This window comes from Panicum virgatum, chromosome 3N, assembly GCF_016808335.1.
Source record: "Panicum virgatum strain AP13 chromosome 3N, P.virgatum_v5, whole genome shotgun sequence".
Lineage (NCBI taxonomy): Eukaryota > Viridiplantae > Streptophyta > Magnoliopsida > Poales > Poaceae > Panicum > Panicum virgatum.
In genome coordinates, this window is record NC_053147.1 from 21,928,802 (window position 1) to 21,948,258 (window position 19,457).

At 46.3% G+C, this 19,457-nt stretch overlaps 3 protein-coding genes, 1 long non-coding RNA gene and 1 pseudogene across 5 annotated transcripts; 3 read left to right on the plus strand and 2 right to left on the minus strand.

The window, feature by feature from the left end:
* The first annotated feature begins 1,557 nt into the window (after nt 1-1,557).
* LOC120665079 lies at nt 1,558-7,115 on the plus strand. Its single transcript, XR_005671099.1, has 2 exons — nt 1,558-1,715; nt 6,873-7,115. It is a non-coding gene; the product is annotated as an uncharacterized LOC120665079 (long non-coding RNA).
* On the minus strand, nt 2,018-6,553 carry LOC120665078 (putative disease resistance protein RGA3). The gene is made up of 2 exons (XM_039944507.1): nt 3,018-6,553; nt 2,018-2,384 (listed from the first exon to the last, which is right to left on the minus strand). Exon 1 carries the CDS (start codon nt 6,407-6,409, stop codon nt 3,044-3,046), a length of 3,366 nt encoding a protein of 1,121 aa, XP_039800441.1. The 5' UTR covers nt 6,410-6,553; the 3' UTR covers nt 2,018-2,384; nt 3,018-3,043.
* A 1,814-nt stretch (nt 7,116-8,929) lies between the features above and the next one.
* LOC120665081 (glutamate-1-semialdehyde 2,1-aminomutase, chloroplastic-like) lies at nt 8,930-11,822 on the plus strand. Its single transcript, XM_039944510.1, has 3 exons — nt 8,930-9,186; nt 9,946-10,119; nt 10,554-11,822. Exons 1-3 carry the CDS (start codon nt 9,007-9,009, stop codon nt 11,619-11,621), a joined length of 1,422 nt encoding a protein of 473 aa, XP_039800444.1. The 5' UTR covers nt 8,930-9,006; the 3' UTR covers nt 11,622-11,822.
* A 161-nt stretch (nt 11,823-11,983) lies between these two features.
* Nucleotides 11,984-15,110, minus strand: LOC120667662 (annotated as a pseudogene).
* Nucleotides 15,111-15,473: 363 nt separating this feature from the next.
* On the plus strand, nt 15,474-17,754 carry LOC120665080 (calcium-dependent protein kinase 14-like). 2 transcript variants are annotated; one of them, XM_039944508.1, is made up of 7 exons: nt 15,474-16,146; nt 16,276-16,419; nt 16,533-16,685; nt 16,816-16,931; nt 17,038-17,205; nt 17,250-17,525; nt 17,656-17,754. In XM_039944508.1, exons 1-7 carry the CDS (start codon nt 15,474-15,476, stop codon nt 17,752-17,754), a joined length of 1,629 nt encoding a protein of 542 aa, XP_039800442.1. The 2 variants fall into 2 exon arrangements, with proteins under 2 accessions (XP_039800442.1, XP_039800443.1); XM_039944509.1 differs by having other exon boundaries at nt 17,298-17,525.
* Nucleotides 17,755-19,457: the final 1,703 nt, after the last annotated feature.

The window sequence follows — 19,457 nt, forward strand, 5'->3', positions numbered from 1 at the left end:
AAAATTAGCCTAAAATGCACATATACATATTTATAAATTACCCACCAATACCATTAAAATATATTTCTATTTATAAATATAAATATATTCATCGTTTTGTATATCAAGCTACGTATCGTGCATACCTATAGAATACTAGCTACACAAATAATTAACATGTTTTACCACACATATATCTTATTATATTACCAAAATTCTAAAAGCACCTTCACGATTATATTATTATTAGTCAAAATAAACAAGATAATTCTAGACTTTGCAGTATATTAGACTATCACCTGGCCTGCAGTGATCATGATGAGAGGGGGGTCGAGTTGGGCCAACGATGAGGATCACATAGTTGGAGGTTAAGAGCAAGAGTAAGCACCGCAAGTTTCTTCATCCTCGGTGGAGTCTGGAGACTGTCCATCACCTACTGCCTACTGGTGATGTCTGAACGTGCATGTCCGCAGACCCAATGCAAACACAAGGCCACTGCATGTCCAACCTAACCCTTTTTCGCAATCTTCATACCTCCCTGTTCTTGCCCATAGAGGGTCCTTAAAATTATTTCAAAGGTTTGTTGCCGATATTGCTACAAAACATTACCGTACCTCACAATTAACACCATAAGCTCAAAAAAAATTAACACCACAAGCAGATCAGTAACCACGACAATATCGATCAGGCCGTAATTGGTATAGTAAGCTCATCATAGTTGAACATGAACATATGTTGCTGAAATTCTGAACAGAATCTTTTGCTCTACACTATGGAGATCCAGCTTCCAAAAAGCAAGAAACTTGGATTGATTGTTTCCCAACAGAAAATAGACCATGGAGACATGTGGCCATGTAATAGACGACAAAATTAAATATAGTAGCAACAAACGACCAAAAGGATCATAAAGTAGGGAAGCTAACAAAATAACAATTGAGTCAATTGAACTGTACAGTGGACATCATTACTGCAAGAGCTGGCAGATAAAAAATATGTTACTACTACTAGCCAATGGTAGTAGCTAAGATCGAGGAGATAGACAGTCGTGATAGGATCAGGCTGTGCGTTTGTCATGTGGCCACATCACTGATAAAAAAAAAAGTAAATAAAAGAAGGCACCATTATACTAGCAGCAGAGAAGCGCTTTTGATTACTGAAACAAGTAGCATGTGATGAGAAAGATTTAAGTTTATAAATAAATGGGAACATATCTAGTGAAAACCATAATTTTCGTGAAAATCCGTGCAAACCACGACAAAAATATCGTCTAAATTCATCAAAAAAATCACACATATAGATGATATGATGATACACAACCTTGTAAAATATCTTGTCCAAACTCGACTCCGTTTGTGAGATATAAAAATAACAATTTTTAAGTCAGAAAACTGTCAAGATGATTAGTTAGAAATTTATTATTTTTATATCTCACAAATGAAGTCGAGTTTGGACAAAATATTTTATAAGATTGTGTATCATCATATCATCTATATATGTGATTTTTTTAATGAATTTAGATGAATTTTTTGTAGTTTTCACGAGGTTGCAGTTTCTACCAGATATGGGGAAACCCTTTTCTGTTAAAAAAGAATAACACCGTCGCTCCGATGCGGCATTGCGGCGATGCCCAGCCAGTCCCGTAGCCGCTTCGGCGTGCATCGCCACTCGCTCGCCGCCTTCGGATGATAGAGTAAGAAGGGCAGCAAATCTGCAACGCGCCCTTCGGTTTTGAGAAGGTGAGTTTTCCGATCTTTTTTCCTCGCTAGTCGCGGATTCGCAGTTTTGTTGATTCGTAGGGAGGAGACCCAGGGTCTCCATTGGCCTCCTCCTCCTCCCGAGCGATGCATTATTTTTGTTGGAGCTGTTGGATGCACTCCGCCTTGCTCAGTTTTTTCCCCTCCAAGCATAGCCATAGTTGCTATGGGATGACCACGAGGAATCGGTCGCCTTTGCTTTTCAGATTATATACAGTGCTAAATTCTAATTACTGAAATTAGATGCGTCAGTTTCCTTCAAGGGCAACGGGCAATAAAACTGATTTCCATGACAAAACTTCTGACGGTCCATTAACTGTTGAAAACTGCTGTGGCCTATTGGAGTAGTTGGATAACCATAAAAAGTTGCTATTGACGTGATAGCCGTAATGAATTCTATCAGAAGCGCAGATTCCCAATTTTTGGATGCAGTTACACAAACGGAAAGAAACTGAAACGTCTGCCTGCTGCCAGTATCGTCTTCTTCATTTCGGTTTCTGAAGCTTCCTAATGTACTTTTCCAAAAAAATTGGCTGAAGTACATCTAATTTTGCACATTAGGGTACTGTATGACGGTAGCAAATGGAACATATAATGTTCTTCAGTCTTCAAGCATCAACATTGTCCAAATAGAATTCACAGAGTCCTTACCTGAGAAAAAAGACAAATATATCTGAAATTTAATCCTTTTGAGACTATTCGTGCATATTCAACAGGGAGCTGCAGTAATATTAATACTCAATTGTGGTATACTTTCATCAATATTTTGATAAATTTGTTAGTTCTCAGGACAGTATATTCTGTAAACTTGCCGGCATACATGCAAGCATGGTCAACTTATTTGTAACACATTTGAAATATTATTTTTTGTTTACAGAGAGGATATGAATTGGCTATCGTTGATGATGTAAAGTAATATGTGTGTCGACAGGAAGCTTATTTAGAACATCAAACACTACATTTTTAATGAGAGAAGAAGTAAACAATATTCTCCTTGTTTGGTTCATATTAGTTTACTTGTTGTACTGGGGTTGTCTATAACTAATTCCAATTTTAATCTGTTGCTTTTTCCTCAAATGCAAAAGTCACATATATCCATTGCTACTGATGTTTAGTATGGGTTTCTAGTTAGTATATTCCTTGCTGCTGGTGGCCTGAGATATAAAATTCATTTAAAGGTCAGTATGTACTAACATGCAAAAGTGCTTCCCAAGGATAAATTTGAGCACTGTTCACAGTTGGTTGACAAGACATACATATGCAAAACAGTCATGTAGGCCTTACCTTTCTGTTGTGTTGCTATCAGGCATTCACAATAATCTTTTTCTTATACTCCAGCTGGGTGTGGTGCTATCATCTATTTCAATGGTTGGTACATGTGCAATTTTAGGCCAGTCTTCTCCGCCATTTTCTTGGCAACTCTCTGTTAGCATCGGGCATTCTTTGATGTACAATTCTTTCAATGATTGTGGGAGGCCCTGTCCTGGCAAGCATGGTATAAGAGGACAATTCAAAATTGTCATAGCTGCTAAACATGATGCTTCTTCTAGACCAAGAGGCAAGGTGCTTAGATTACAACAATGGAAGATCTCCAGTTTTTGCAGAGTTGCAGGTAGCTTTACTGGAAAATTATGAAGGCTGGTACAGTCAGTGATGACAAGGTTTGTCAATGATATCTCATTAATCTCTCGAAGAAGAGGCTCAATTAGATTGGAGCATGAGCTGATGCGAAGATCTTCAAGCGTGCAGGGCAGCAAGCTATGCTGTTGTGATGGTGCCAGTTTTGGACAATCATAAATGTTAATACACTTAAGAGCAGTTAGGGATCTGAATCCTTCAACTGGCAGGTGACTTAGCTCTGGACAGTCGGCAATTGTTAATTCCTCAAGACCCAGTAATTTCTGGCTAAGCAGACCTTGATCTAAGGATGTAAGATTTGGACACTGATCAATGTGTAGACATGCCAATGACGATGCAAATCGAGAGCTTGGAGTATGTATGTCAGGAAGAACAGTGAACCCTGTTTCAGAAATTTTGAGTTTCACTAATGTCGATGGGAGGGATGGGAATTCCATTAGAAGCGGGCAGTCAAACACTACAAGTTCTGTGAGTGACGGAAGCAATTGACCGTGCTGCACTGAAACCCACCTTTTGAGATTAGGCATATCCTCAAATATGAGTTCCTTGAGTGATGGAAAATTCTTAGCTTCACTGGTCCCTGAAAACTCTTGGTTGATTTGAATAATGGCATGAAAACCCCCAATGTCTAAAAACTTGAGTAGAGGCAGCACTCCAAGCGCTGGTAGATTCGAACAGTTCATACAGTCAGACAGGTGGATACTTTGCAAGTGAGTAAGACTACTTAACCAATCTGGAAAGTAGAAGCCAGCAAATGCCTTGACTGTCAACTCATTGAGGTCATGATGTGGTCTGAGGTGTTCAAGTATTTCTATGTCTCTTTCTGCTTCTTCCGAAGTCAAGCGTCTCCTATGAGACCATACAAGATGGAGAACATTGATGTATGTCTTTTCACTTAGCAGAGCTTCATTTGCCTCTTCCGCACTAGCCACACTCTCAAGATTCTTAATGCAAATATGTCCTGTGATCCTCTTCATTGGCTTCAGCTCACTGATTGTGTATCCTTTGTCCTTACGGACAACAAATTCCTCCAACTCTTGAAGGCAAGTCAAATTCCCTATTCCAGCTATGCCAGTAATCAACTCTGTTCCTGCTTCTAGCCATCGAAGATTTACAAGATTGGTTATGCTCTTTGGGAGGTAGTCCAGTGCATGGCAGTTTTTCAACTTTAGTGTTTGCAAGTTGAAGAGCCTACCAATTGATAAAGGTAACATTGTTATTCCGGTGCCTGAAAGATTCAAATATCGAAGCAATTTTAAATTCCCAATAGAATCTGGCAGCTCAGTAATGTCTCTTCGGTTCAAGTCAAGCACATGAAGGTACTTTAACTTGAGGAACAGATCACTGGGGATAGGGCTTGTCATCGATTTATACCCATTTAGTAGTAGAAGTGTGCGTGCTCTCTTAAATCCAAGGAAAGCTTCAAATGAGGTCCAGCTTCTATTGTCACAAGAGAAAGATAGGTGCCTGGCGTTTCTTGCAGGGTTGCTGCTGTGTAGATCATCCAGTCTTAGGCATTCATCAATAGAAACAGACTGTGCTAGGTCATGCATGGCATCATGCATCACATACCCAATCTTCTGATTTTGGAAGAAGGACCTGCTTAGCAATTCATCGAAGTAGCCACCCCCAATTTCTTCCATCGTTCTCCTTCCTTGAGGCTGAATGTACCCAAGGCCTATCCAGATCTGGACCAGCCTTCGTTTCTCAAACACATAATCTTTGGGAAATGCGGAACAAAATGCAAAACATCTTCTCAATATGGCTGGCAAATGACTGTAACTCAATCTCAGAGCTGGCAATATATTGTTCTTGTCTGATGGTAATTCCCATATTTCACTCTTTAATATGCTCTTCCATTCTTCCTCCACATCCCTGGCACATAGTAAACTGCCTATTGCTTTAGCAGCTAGCGGTAGACCTTTCAACTTCTTCACAATTTCCTTGCCTATTATTTCTAAATTTGGGTGTGCACTGGAGTCACCATCTACAAATGCATGGTTCTTGAATAACTTCCAGCAATCGTTGTCTGATAACTGCTTCAGGTGGTAAGGAATCATCCCACCCATCAATTTCCCAACAGTTTTGTTTCGTGTGGTAACTATAATCCTGCTTCCCTTTTCCCCAGTAACTAGAGCACAGCGATATCTATCCCATTTTTCAGGGTCCTCATTCCATACATCATCAAGGACTAGAAGGAATCTTTTACCTTGCAGCTTTCTTGAGAGATCTTCTTGAAGCAAGTTCATATTCGTCGTGGCTGATGAGAACCCACTTGCAACTGATTCAATGGTTTCCTTTGTAAGTTTCATCTCATCAAAATTTTCAGAAACACATAACCACACCTGTAACTGGAAATGCTCCTTTACTCTTGCATCATTGTAGACAAGCTGTGTTAGAGTTGTCTTTCCTAGCCCCCCCATACCCACTATGGGAAGAATGGAAAAGTTGGCATGGTTCGAGTTATTAGGAGCCAGCAACATCTTCACAATTGCCTCTTTATCTTCTTCTCTTCCAAACACACTTGAGTCATCGATGAGTGAGCTTGTCTTGGGCCTCTCTCTTATCTCTTGCCTGTCAGTGCCACTGATCATGTTTGGACCAGAAATCTGCCTTTCTTTGACAAGCCTATCAAGCTTCTCCTCGATCTTCCTTATTTGCTTCACTATCTTGTGGTTAAGTAAACAATTGTCCAACGAAAAGCAGCAGATACAGCTCCTAACCTTTTTCAGACGGTCATGGTTGGATGGGCCTTCTAGTTTGGACTGGAGGGCCTCAGCTGCATATTCATCAAGCAAATCATCCATCTCATATGCAACTTCCTTGAGCTTGGCTAGCCAGCTTCGTGAGACCTTATCCTTCAGCTGTCGCTCCTCAGCATCTTCAACATGTGCTTGAATTGTCGACAGGCTGCTTGATAGGATCTGCAGCTCCTCCGTGACGTCTCGAGGGAATTTCAGCTCACTAATAGCAGCTGCAATCACTTTATCAAAAAGTGCTTGCATGAAGGCAGACAGCACAGCTTCTCCGATCGGCATAGTTTCTTTGGTTGTCTACTGTCTCTCTCCTAGAGAAGCAAATGGGGAATACTCATGAGGAGGCTGGAGGGCACACTTCGAGAAGCAAATGGGGAATACTGAAGTCGTTCCTTTACTCTGCCAGAGTATATTCCAATACCATTGACTCTGAAGTCGTTGCCCTTGCTGCCAGAGTGCCAATAGAATTTAACCAATATAAATCTGTTTCTCTTTTGCCATGCTGTTGAAACAGCTGGCAAATAGGTTATAGAAAAAACTTATATCTAATTGGTGACGTCTGTTAATATTACACTCAATTCGACCAGACAGCCAAGATATATCGGAAAGGTTTATTTCATAAAAATGATCCTGCAATACATGTATTTTTATGATTTCCACAATTCATTTGAGTTGTTTGGTATATTTTATTTACTCCAATATCTGTTTCTTAAGCACCGTAACTATAATTGCTGACTTTGTGCAGCCATGCAGAAGGGGACAAGTGGTCATGTATAATTGCGCTTACTCATATGTACTCAAGCAAGGAATCAATCGTGGGCTCCTGGCAACTTCCTGGAAGGACCAGTAATGAAAGGAACATGTAAGATTTATACTGTGACTAGTCAAGCATGCTCCACGGCCGGATATTATTAGATGGAAAATCTTGATCCGGATACAGCTGCTCAGCACTTATATCATTGATTTCATCAAGTGCACAGAAGTCTCAGCACAGTGGATAACTACCTGATGGTGTGCGTGCAGCGTGCTTTGTTACACTTGCCTACCACGCTTCATGTTCACACCTGCTTGTCTTCTATGTTTTTGTGTGTGTTTGGGGGGGGGGGGGGGGGGGGGGGGGGGTCGGCTTCTCCTGTTCTGAGCATTTACAGGGAAATAGCTCACACACTGCTGCTTTAACAATTTAACAGTACAGTTGCTCGAATAAACGCAGTAGATTGTAGTAAATCTCTCTGTTCTGCTATGGATTTGGCTTTATGTTCCTCATTTGACAAATGCCGCATGAGTTCTTCTACATCTCATTCTAATTTCCATTAAAAATGCAGTTTAGTTCCTACTGAAGTACTGAAGGGGAAAAACATGTATTGAATACAGATATTAAGCACTTCCAAGTATTCTCCAGTTTTTTTTTCCTGCTATGCAAGAAAAAGAGAGCTATTATGCCTAACGGCACATGGCCCGCGAGTTCTTAGGTTGTATCTTAGTGCCATATAGTCCTTAGTTTTGGTCGAGGTGTGCGTGCGCCTCTGACTGGCGTTATAAAAACTAAACAATATATTTTCTTCTTACGTAGCTTTTCTAGGTATTCTCTAAAAGAAAATAGGCCTAATAGCACATGTCAACAGAGAAGTACAAATTTCAACAAAAAAATGTTTTTCCTCTTACATTGCAAGTGGAATGCAGCTGTATCTTAGGATGGCAGTAGTTTGGGTTCAGGTTGAATATCTACAGATTTCGGATCTAACGGTTTGGGTTCAGGGATGATTTTTATCCATGGTTTTCTGGTTTGGGGCTCTGAAACCTATCGGATTCGGTTTTCGAGTTGGGTTTTTCATATGTGGATATTCAATGGATAATAGTTTGAAATAAAATTTATATTTTATAGTATATTTAATAATAACTTTGTTTACTTAAAACTATTAAATTTATTCTAAGTTAACTTAGAAAATTATTTATAATTTATTGCTTATTGTTTATACATGTGAATATTATATATATTATGTATTTTATAGGAAGTACTTATTGCTCTTACTATGTTGCCATATAAAATGATTTTGCATATCCAATCAGGTTTTGGCAATCTGCATGTTTTGATTTTGGGGATGGATTTTCATCCGAATCGGTAGTCAGGATGGATTTGGATTTTTTTTTTCAGATTTCGAGTTTGGGTGCCCAGACACTCCATCCAATACAAATTCATTCTATTGACATTCTTAATCTTAGCGTTGTAAATGGGTTGTACATCAACTCAAACGCCCAGGCGAAGCGACAGCCCACGAGCCCGCCTTTAAGGCCTCGTTTGGTTTTTTAAGTAAATGTTACATCGGATGTTCGGATGTGAATTCGAATGTTCAAATGTCAATTTAATATAAAAATAATTGCATAAGTTGCAATTAAGACTCAAGACGAATCTATTAAGTATAATTAATGTGCGATTAGCAGATGGCTGCTTAGAAATTAGTAGATAAATTATGGATTAATTAGTCTTAATAGATTTGTCTCGTGATTAAGTCGTGACTTATAAAAATTAAATTTGTAATAGATCTATATTTAGCACTTTAATTGATGTTTAAACGTGCAATGTGAAGGAACCTGAAACTTTAAAAACCAAACGTAGCCTAAACAACCCGCTGCCCCCGTGCTCGCAAAGCGATGTGGGATAAAATTTCGGCACAGGCAGGTAAACACAAGCAGCCCCCTTGCTCTTTCCTATCAAAAGGAAAAAGAAAAACAGAGACGAGGTCGTGGTTTTGGTGGGCCCGCGTGAGCTTTTAAGACCCAATCACACCAAACCCCTCCACAATTTCTTATCCCCCTCCTCATCTATCTGCTCCCCCTCCGACCGGCCTCGCGCGAGAGGTGAGAGCCCCAGCACGAGCATGGCCGGAGCAGCAGCCGCCGCTGTGGCGTCCGGGATCTCGGCCCGGCCGGCCACGCTGAGGAGGGCCCCGGCCGGCCGCCGCGCCCGGGTGCCGGTCGTGCGGGCCGCGATATCCGTCGAGAAGGGCGAGAAGGCGTACACGGTGCAGAAGTCGGAGCAGATCTTCAACGCCGCCAAGGTACCGTCCTCTCCGACTATTTCGATTTGCGGATTCCTTAATGCCGTCGGCCCGGGTTCCCTTTCGTTTGGGAGAGCCTTGTGGCCTGTTTTGAGGTGTGAATTCTGGAGAAAGAGACATGCGCTTGCGGCCAGCTTTGGGAATGGTTCGCCTGTGGAAATTGTGGGTTTGGGGCCGATTGGTTTTGATTTTCCTTTTCTTTATTTATTTCCGCCCATGGAGTGCTGGTAACGCAATTAGAGGTGGATTGTCAAAGATGGGTTGGAACATGGAAACCGGGGGCTGGAGAAGGTCTGGATTGGGGAATTGGGCCGACATTGTGAGCTGTTAGCAAGGTCAACTACGCTCCTGGACCAAATTGACACATGACACACTCATGCGGATGGAATGATCGCTGTAAGCAATTACGCTGGGATAGAATTGCTTAGGTGCCGCACCCATTACTTTAATGTGTCAAAGCTGTCTAAATAATAGCATAGTTTTGTGCAGGTTTTTTTTTTTTTGAAAGATGTAGTTTTGTGCAGTTAGTAGCCATTCCTTTTCGAGTCATCATTTAGATCTTGGATCAGAAGTTGGTAAACCGCACTGATAGATGTGAGTACAACCCTGATTGGATATAACATTATCATGAGTTGTCAGATTCTACAAGCACCTGGACCAGTTTTAGGATCTTTCACCATTTGAGATCTCAGTCAGTTTGTCGTCATTTCTTCCCATGGTTCCGGATGTTTTACTAATTGATGTTTCACTGTATCTCAGGAGTTGATGCCTGGAGGTGTTAATTCGCCAGTCCGTGCCTTCAAATCTGTTGGTGGGCAACCTATAGTTTTTGACTCTGTAAAGGGTTCTCGTATGTGGGATGTGGATGGGAATGAATATATTGATTATGTTGGTTCCTGGGGTCCTGCAATCATCGGTCATGCAGATGATAAGGTATGGCATTGATAATCTGTGTAAACGTGTTACGTGAGATGTATGAAATATTTTCATTATAATTCTTTTGCTAGTTAATCTGTCAGTTTGCTTCTGTGTTTCCTATGCAAGAGTGTGTGTTTTATGATAGAGAAACTTGCTTCTATTTGCTATAGTACTTAATTGGAGTAGTTTGACTACCCTCCATCCCACTTATGAATGTACCAATGGAGCTTTACATGCATCTAATTTTTGTAGTCAAATTTTGTCCACCAGACTGGTAAAACATTATGAATTTACTTCACATTCAAATATTTGTCAACTTATAGCATGATTTTTGAACCACTGAATATTGGGGGGAAAAATATACTTTATGCAGTAACATTTGATATAAGTTTGCTTGAGAATTGACAGAGCTAAATCAAAATCATCATAATTATATCTTGTTGATTCAGGTGAATGCTGCATTGATTGAAACTCTGAAGAAAGGAACTAGCTTTGGTGCTCCATGTGTGCTGGAGAATGTATTGGCTGAGATGGTCATATCTGCTGTACCAAGTATCGAAATGGTTCGCTTTGTCAATTCAGGGACAGAAGCCTGCATGGGAGCACTCCGCCTTGTACGTGCGTACACTGGGAGAGAGAAGATTATCAAGTTTGAGGGCTGCTACCATGGCCATGCTGACTCCTTCCTTGTCAAAGCTGGCAGTGGTGTTGCTACCCTTGGTCTCCCAGACTCCCCTGGAGTCCCCAAGGGAGCAACCTACGAGACTCTAACTGCACCATACAATGATGCTGAGGCGGTGAAGAAATTGTTCGAGGACAACAAAGGGGAGATTGCTGCTGTCTTCCTTGAGCCAGTTGTTGGCAATGCTGGCTTCATTCCGCCACAACCTGGTTTCCTCAATGCCCTCCGCGACTTGACCAAACAGAATGGTGCACTCCTGGTCTTTGATGAAGTGATGACTGGTTTCCGTTTGGCTTATGGTGGGGCTCAAGAGTACTTTGGGATCACCCCTGACGTGACAACCATGGGTAAGATTATTGGTGGAGGCCTCCCTGTTGGCGCTTATGGTGGGAGGAGGTACATCATGGAGATGGTCGCCCCAGCAGGGCCGATGTACCAAGCAGGAACTCTCAGTGGAAACCCACTTGCCATGACTGCTGGAATTCACACCCTCAAGCGTCTGACAGAGCCCGGCACTTACGAATACTTGGACAAGATCACTGGTGACCTCGTCCATGGGATACTGGATGCTGGTGCCAAAACAGGGCATGAGATGTGTGGAGGACACATCAGAGGAATGTTTGGCGTATTCTTCACTGGCGGACCAGTTCACAACTTTGGGGATGCCAAGAAGAGTGACACCGAGAAGTTCGGAAGGTTTTACCGGGGCATGCTGGAAGAGGGTGTCTACCTGGCCCCCTCCCAGTTCGAGGCGGGTTTCACCAGCTTGGCGCACACCTCCCAGGATATTGAGAAAACCATCGAGGCTGCTGAGAAGGTTCTGAAACGGATATAGGGTTCAGCTCCAGCGGATTTGCTACTTCAATGTGATGTACTCTGAGTTTATTCACTCCACTGAAGTTTTGTATTGTGCAGCAGTAGCAGCAGTGCAGCGTCTCTTATGTAGTTCCTCTTCTTTCTGAACTTAGATTATCGTGTTTTTGCAGTGGTAATAAAACCGTGGTTGACAATTACTGGTTGTTTTTCTTGATGTTCAGTATCCAACTGTTCCATCTTTTTACTCGTCCACTATATTTGCTGGGTCTATGCAACAATGAAACGGTGAACTGAAATGACGATCAAAATCACACGCTTTGCTAGAGAGAGCAAGATCCACAACATGCACATCAAGGCATCACCAAGTACGAACATGCACATCTACTGTTGATATACGTTCCCGTTTTACGTAGTTGGTACACGGGGAAAGGAATGACTAAATTCCTGTTTCACAAGAAAGATTTATTGAAGATGTCGAATACTTGATGAGCCAGCTGAACTCATTCCCGGGGACGGGCAATCCAGAGAGAACTCAGAACGCGCAGCCGGGAGAAATAGTCGCTGATCGCAAGCAGCGCCCGTGCAGATTGGCGGGTGGTCAACACACGCTGCATTTGCTGCAGAGTCTGGAGCCGCAGATTATCAGCCTGCAAATGCCGAGCGTTAATCTTGTTTCCAAAAAACAAAAAAAAAAGAGATGATTGTGTAAATTTACCAATTACTACAACACATTAATCAGCGAGAAACAAGATAAAGTGAAGGAACAAGTTCCATGGTTTGCAGAAGCTGCACCTCCTGTAGGAAGTTTTCTAGAGTGCCAAGCTTCCCAATCGCCACTGCCATCTGCTCCGAGCAGTCTGCAGCATTACCAGAGGAACCTGCGGGACAGAGGGATCCTGATGCAAGGGTTTCCGCGACCGACTGTTGCAGTGCTTTCACCCCCAGAGAAAGATCTTCTTCAGCTTTCTGCGAGGACTGCTGCAGGTTGCATATGCTTGCAAGCTGCTGTTCAGTAAGGGGTTCCAGACGACTTGCAAGCAGCTGCGGTGAAAAGAAAAAGGCATCAGTGTAAGAACAGAGACCTGAAAGTCTTTCAGCTTTGAGACAAGTACATCGACACAACAGGAGCAAGTGACAGGCCACAAACCTTAAGAAGCTCTGACGGTCGAAATTCACCTAACCACAGGAAACACCTCTCAACAGGGGTCTTCCACATTCCTGACAGCACGTGGAAAGCATCTGCCTTGGCTGCTACACCCTTAAGCCTGAAAGCTTCGCCGTAGTGTGCCATGACGCTATCAACAATGCGCCGAAGATCATCATCACCGGCATGCGCGTTGAGTGCACCCCTCAATTCGTTTATCTGCTTGTTGTGATCCTCTTGCCATCGTGCATAGTCCGTGTCAAAAGCCAAAGCTCCTAGAAATACGAATAACGGTTTAATTCAAGATACTGTACAGTGTGACCTGAGCATCTGACACCAAAGAAATAGTAGGTTACCATTTTCACTAGTTGAATGAGGCTTGTCCCCCGGAGTAGGAATAAAAATGCCCTGAACAAGCAGGGAAATGTTGAAAAAATCAGTTTGGCCAACAGGTGCTGCAGATTTATGTTGATTCCAAAAACCAAAAGATGGCAGACATACCTGTTGGCGAGCACGCTGGAGCTCCTGCTCCAGTTGAGCAAGTTTCAGCCTGCTATTCTCAAGTTGCTCGACATATGCCTGAGAATGAAGAAATGGATAAATAGTTTAGTTCCAGAGCATTCCTTATGCACAAGGAAAATACTAATGAGATCCATCATCAGGTACATGAAATTACCTTCTTTCTTAGACGGCTTTTCCTAGCCGCTTCACGGTTTTGGGCCAGACGACGAAGTGCCTACAATTAACTCAGTAAAAAGAGAAGTATGTGATGTAACAGATGATCCCTTCAGTGAGCATGTAGAGTTTAAATACCTTTTGACCAAGCTTGTCCTTTGATTTGTCACCAGAACCAGAAGCTGCAAGGGAAGCAAGCTGTCCTAGTTCCAACTGATAAGTAAACAAGATCAGGATATACCAAGAATCGGAGTAACTCGCTTCCACTAATGGATACTGTAATAGCATCAGAATAGAGAAAAAAACCATCAGGTGGTTTTTTATTTAGGAATGATGCACTGAAATTTCAAAAGATATAATTATCACAAACCTTTCAAGTTCTACTCGTGTCAAACTTATGGTGTGTCTCACAATGAAAGGTAACATTCACATTAGTAAGTCAGTGGCCATCTACAAAATTTTACAAAAAAAATGTTTTCAGAACGGTAAGTACCATTTGATTCTTCTCGTCGGTATCTAGATCCGTTGATGTATCAGTCCCAGGGCTTGCATAAGCCATCTCAGACTCTTCCAAGATCTGAGAGTTTCCTGTTGTTGTAACTCAAGCTGCTAGATTTGGTTGTGCTCCACTTAGCTGTACTTCTGACTGAAGCTAACTTCAGGTGCTGCAGGCTGCAGTACTTCCAATGCAAAGAATAGATTGAAAAATCTATAAATTTGAACCATATAAACGTCTAATGCAGCCATTGTATCTCATTCTTGAAACTTGGAATAGTCACCAATTCACCAGATACGGTCAGAATATAACAGGGACAACTTACTCTTACTAGTGACTGAAGGGGATTAGTTGGCTGGATTGAACAAGGACTCTGAAGAGAACAGAATGCCAACCAAGCTGCACATTACACCTACTTGCTCAGGGGAAAAAAAAACTCAAAACCTGGTTGCACGGGCGAATTGACAATCTAGCAGCATACCTGTGTTCGGTTGGTAATGTCTTCAGAACGGATTTGCAGACTGCTCGATGCCAGAAAACCGAGCGAGTTAGATGGGGTATGCGCAGCTTGTAACTTGTGAAATCTGAAGCCTCTGTAGTCTGTACAAATGGTATATAAGTAGCACACTGCACACTGCACACTGCGTAGAACATATATTCCCTAGTAATATCTCTAGGCCTGCCATACGTGTCCGACGTCCAAAACACGCCTTCAGTGACCACCATGAATGCAACTCTATCACAAAAATGTGCAGGCAGTGGCAAAAGTTCTTTCCCCTCCACAGCGAGCGTGTTGCAGTCCTCGATGAACAGCTACGTCGTCCACGCCGTAGCATAGTGGGATAGCAGCATGTGCCTCTGAAACTTTTATCCTAATCATCTAACAGGGCTGAAACGGGGACGTGTGGATTAGGTACCAAGAGTTTGCTGGGCCTGACGCAAACCGAGAATCTTGAGGAATCTGTCCACTGAAAGTTCGCAGGAGCCGCAGCCTGATTGAGGGAGCGTTCGCACTCGCAGAGTCCACGGCTACTCAAAGCTATCGAGCACCAGGCAATGGCGAAGGGGTCGGATGGAGCACGCACCGGTGGGTGGACGGGTAGATGCAATGGGGATGCAACGAACGAAGCGTGGCAAGAATGCCGCGCACCTGCACGGCGCGCCAAGCAGTTCTGCTGCCTCGGGTCGTGCATCCCTGCGCGTGGTCTCGTCCACGCCGGCGGCGGCATTGATAGCGCCGGCGGCCCAACCCAAGGTGTGTGCGACGTGAGGGCCAGCACAGCAAGATATCCCGTGGGCCCAGTGCCCACGGAAGCTTCTGTTGTTTTTCTGTGTTGAGCAAAGAGAAGGCAACCGAAGCCAAACCAAGCAGCCGTTACCTTCCCGCCATTCCCTCCCGGCCTTCCCTTTCATGGCCAGCCCAGCCACCCCTCGCGCCGGCCCCTCCCGGAAAAGCTAGGTTCCCCCGTCGCCCACCCGGACGGGACAATCTCCCCGGTTCGCTGCGCGTCCGCGTCCCCGGCGCGCGTGCCCCCTCGCCGCCGGCGCCGGCCGACATGGGCAACTGCTGCTGCGGGGGGTCGTCGTCAGCGGAGCCCGCGCCGCCGGACGCCTCCGCGGGGTCCAGCCGCCCCGGGGGCGGCTCCAGCGGGGGCCCGCTGGCCGCCGGCGGGGTCTCGGCGACCACGGCGCCCACGCCCGCCAAGCCCCCGGCGCCCGTCGGCCCCGTGCTGGGGCGGCCGATGGAGGACGTCAAGAGCACCTACAGCATCGGCAAGGAGCTCGGGCGCGGGCAGTTCGGCGTCACGTCGCTGTGCACGCACAAGGCCACGGGGGAGAAGTTCGCGTGCAAGACCATCAGCAAGCGCAAGCTCTCCACCAAGGAGGACATCGAGGACGTGCGCCGCGAGGTGCAGATCATGTACCACCTCTCCGGCCAGCCCGGCGTCGTGGAGCTCAAGGGCGCCTACGAGGACAAGAGCTCGGTGCACCTCGTCATGGAGCTCTGCGCCGGCGGGGAGCTCTTCGACCGGATCATCGCCAAGGGCCACTACACCGAGCGCGCCGCCGCGTCGCTGCTCCGCACCATCGTCGAGATCGTCCACACCTGCCACACCATGGGCGTCATCCACCGGGATCTCAAGCCCGAGAACTTCCTCCTCGTTAGCAAGGACGAGAACGCGCCGCTCAAGGCCACCGACTTCGGTCTCTCCGTCTTCTTCAAAGAAGGTTCGTCAATTCTTGCTCCCGTTTCTCAAGCAAGCTTTGAGTTGACTAATAAAGAGCCAACGGTGTCTGTCAGAATTGCATTTGCTTCAGATTAAAATAAACTTTGCACGGCTGCTGCTGCTGCTGCAGGGGAGGTGTTCAGGGACATCGTCGGCAGCGCCTACTACATCGCGCCGGAGGTGCTGAAGCGGAGCTACGGGCCGGAGGCCGACATCTGGAGCGTCGGCGTCATCGTCTACATCCTGCTGTGCGGCGTTCCGCCCTTCTGGGCAGGCAAGCTATCCTATCTTGCTTCAATTCATCGAGCTTTTTTAGCAAACGGTTCACGCATGAACTTGCTCGATCGCATTGCCTGAACCATCAATGCATGATGCCGGGCGGCACAGAATCGGAGCACGGTATCTTCAATGCCATCCTGAGAGGGCAGGTTGACTTCACCAGCGACCCGTGGCCGCGCATCTCGCATGGCGCCAAGGACCTCGTCAGGAAGATGCTCAACCCTGACCCCAAACAGCGGATTTCTGCATACGACGTCCTCAGTGAGTGTTCCACTTTATTTGTGATGAGATGAACACGTTGCAGATACGAAGCTAAATTTGTAGTTGTACTGTATGTACAGGTGGCCGGTGCCTTTTGCTATACTGAAACTGTATCTGTTTGATGTTTCAGATCATCCGTGGATCAAGGAGGATGGCGAGGCGCCCGACACGCCGCTGGATAACGCTGTCCTCGGTCGGCTCAAGCAGTTCAGAGCTATGAACCAGTTCAAGAAGGCGGCGCTACGGGTGCGTGTTGGTTCCCCCCCCCCCCCCCCCCCCCCTGTCAGTAGTCTGAAAATCTGGGAGGATGCTCAATTGATCATGGTGGGATGGGCTCAATTTTATTTGTCAGGTTATCGCCGGATGCCTGTCGGAGGAGGAGATCAGGGGTCTCAAGGAGATGTTCAAGAGCATGGACTGCGACAACAGCGGCACGATAACCGTGGACGAGCTCCGGCGAGGGCTGGCCAACAAGGGCACCAAGCTCAGCGAGGCCGAAGTCCAGCAGCTCATGGACGCTGTAAGCTAGGAGAGCGGAGCGCCATGAATCCCAGCTAGCAATAGCATCCCCCGCAGCGAGCGAGCCCTGAATCGCGCGTTGATTTGTGGCAGGCCGACGCCGACGGGAACGGGACGATCGACTACGAGGAGTTCATCACGGCGACGATGCACATGAACCGGATGGGCCGGGACGAGCACCTCTACACCGCGTTCCAGTACTTCGACAAGGACAACAGCGGGTACATCACCATGGAGGAGCTGGAGCAGGCCCTCAGGGAGAAGGGGCTCCTCGACGGCCGGGACATCAAGGAGATCGTGGCCGAGGTCGACGCCGACAACGTAATGATAATTTAAGCCGCCCCAGGATAGCCCTATATATATCGGACTTGTATGCATGCATGCATGCATATGGCTCATCATCTGCTAGCTGCCTGACGGATGGGCTCCCACTGAAATAATATATGTGCAGGACGGGCGGATCAACTACACCGAGTTCGCGGCGATGATGAGGAAAGGGGACCCGGATCAGCCGTCCAACCCCAGGAAGCGGCGCGACGTCGTCCTGTGACAGCCGTACGATCGAGGCGTGCACGGCGGCGGTCGTCAACGGATATATTTGGAACCGATCGAGAAGCAACAAACGCATGCATTCTCTAAATAGACACACACTGCTCTGATACATGGGAAGTGAAATGCCAATCGGTTGGGTGTCGAATTTGTTCTGTCGTGTGTATGTTACTCGGGTGTATATATAAAATAGAAGTGCACCGTATCCTATGGAAACCAAGATACCGGTGGAAACTTTGGAAACTCCAACGGAGGCCACTGGATCCCCATCCGAGGGCAGTGGACAGAGCTGGGGACTTTTTTCATCCAGGCGCCCGCAGCTCCCCCAACCGTTCCCTTTGTGTTTTGCAAAATCCCCCCTGCGTCCGTAACCCACGCGCCGTCACGAGCGTTCCGTCTCCTTCCGTTCCGTCACCGTTTCCTCCACGCGACTGGGCGATCGCATCTGCCTGGCGTCTTCCGCCGGCGGACTCGACAGGCGACAACATCTCCGCCCTCCAATGCCTCCCTCGGCTCGCCGCCTCCCTCAGTCCGCCACCGCCTGCCTCGGGTCACCGCCGCCGGCGTCGAGCCGCCGCCGCCGGTGTCGGGCCGCCGCCTCCCTCCGTCGCCCTCCGTTTGGTGACGTGCCGTCCGTCGCCCTCCGTTTGGTACCGATCGAAAACGATCGAAGCTCGGTTCCTGGGCACGTACGTCCGCGCGAGCCCTAGGTACGCACGGGTCGCCGCCGCCCGTGGTCTTGCCGTCGGCCATGGAACCGCCGGCCGCCGGCAACGCGATGGAGTTGGGAGCCGCCGGTTACGCATATTCTGTGCGGCATCCCATTCTGTGCAGGCTCTGCTCATGAGTTTCTGATGCCTTGAACGTATGATTTTGCAGGCATGTGTTGAGAAGAAGTACGGAGGAATTGCGCCCAAGAAGCCTTTGATATCCAAGGTACGGACAGTGTAGTTCATCACTAGTACTGCAGTACAATCTGTAGAAGCAACAAGCAATCTACCTGGCAGCTTTGATCATTTCATCACCGCGTTCTTGCTTGCTAATGCAGGACCACGAGCGCGCGTACTTCGATTCAGCAGACTGGGTGCTCGGCAAGGTAAGACAAGAACAGAGCAAAAATATCCTCACACCAATATTCAGGCACGGCATCGTCAGATCTCAGACTGTATTTATCTATCTTCTAACATTCTAATCCTGGTTCTTCGGATCCCTCTTTCAGCAAGCTGCAAATAGCAGCACAAAGGCTGCTGTCGAGTCTCTGAAGCCCAAGCTGAAGGTCAGTTGGACCATCTCAATTCTCAACAATCAGTTCAACTAACCACTGCTCCTTATAACAAACTTCATCTGAACGAGCTGATGAGATTTCTCCAGTATACAACTGACTAGCACTTGTCAATTGCAGCCTCTACTATGTCTATCATCAGAACGTCCATTCTCGCACGGCCCGTGGTCTTGCCGTCGGCCATGGAACCGCCGGCCGCCGGCAACGCGATGGAGTTGGGAGCTGCGTCTTCGGGAGAAGGCGCCAGCTCCGACTGCCTCGTCGCCGCCCAACAGACATGGAGCCATCCACCTAACAGCGCTGCTCTCGACGCTCCCATCATTCAAAGCCGCCCGTCCGCCATGGAGCTCCTCGCCGCCATGGAGCGGCCGTCCGCCATGGAGCCTGCGCCCGGCAGCCACGTGAACTTCGGCGTTGGTAGT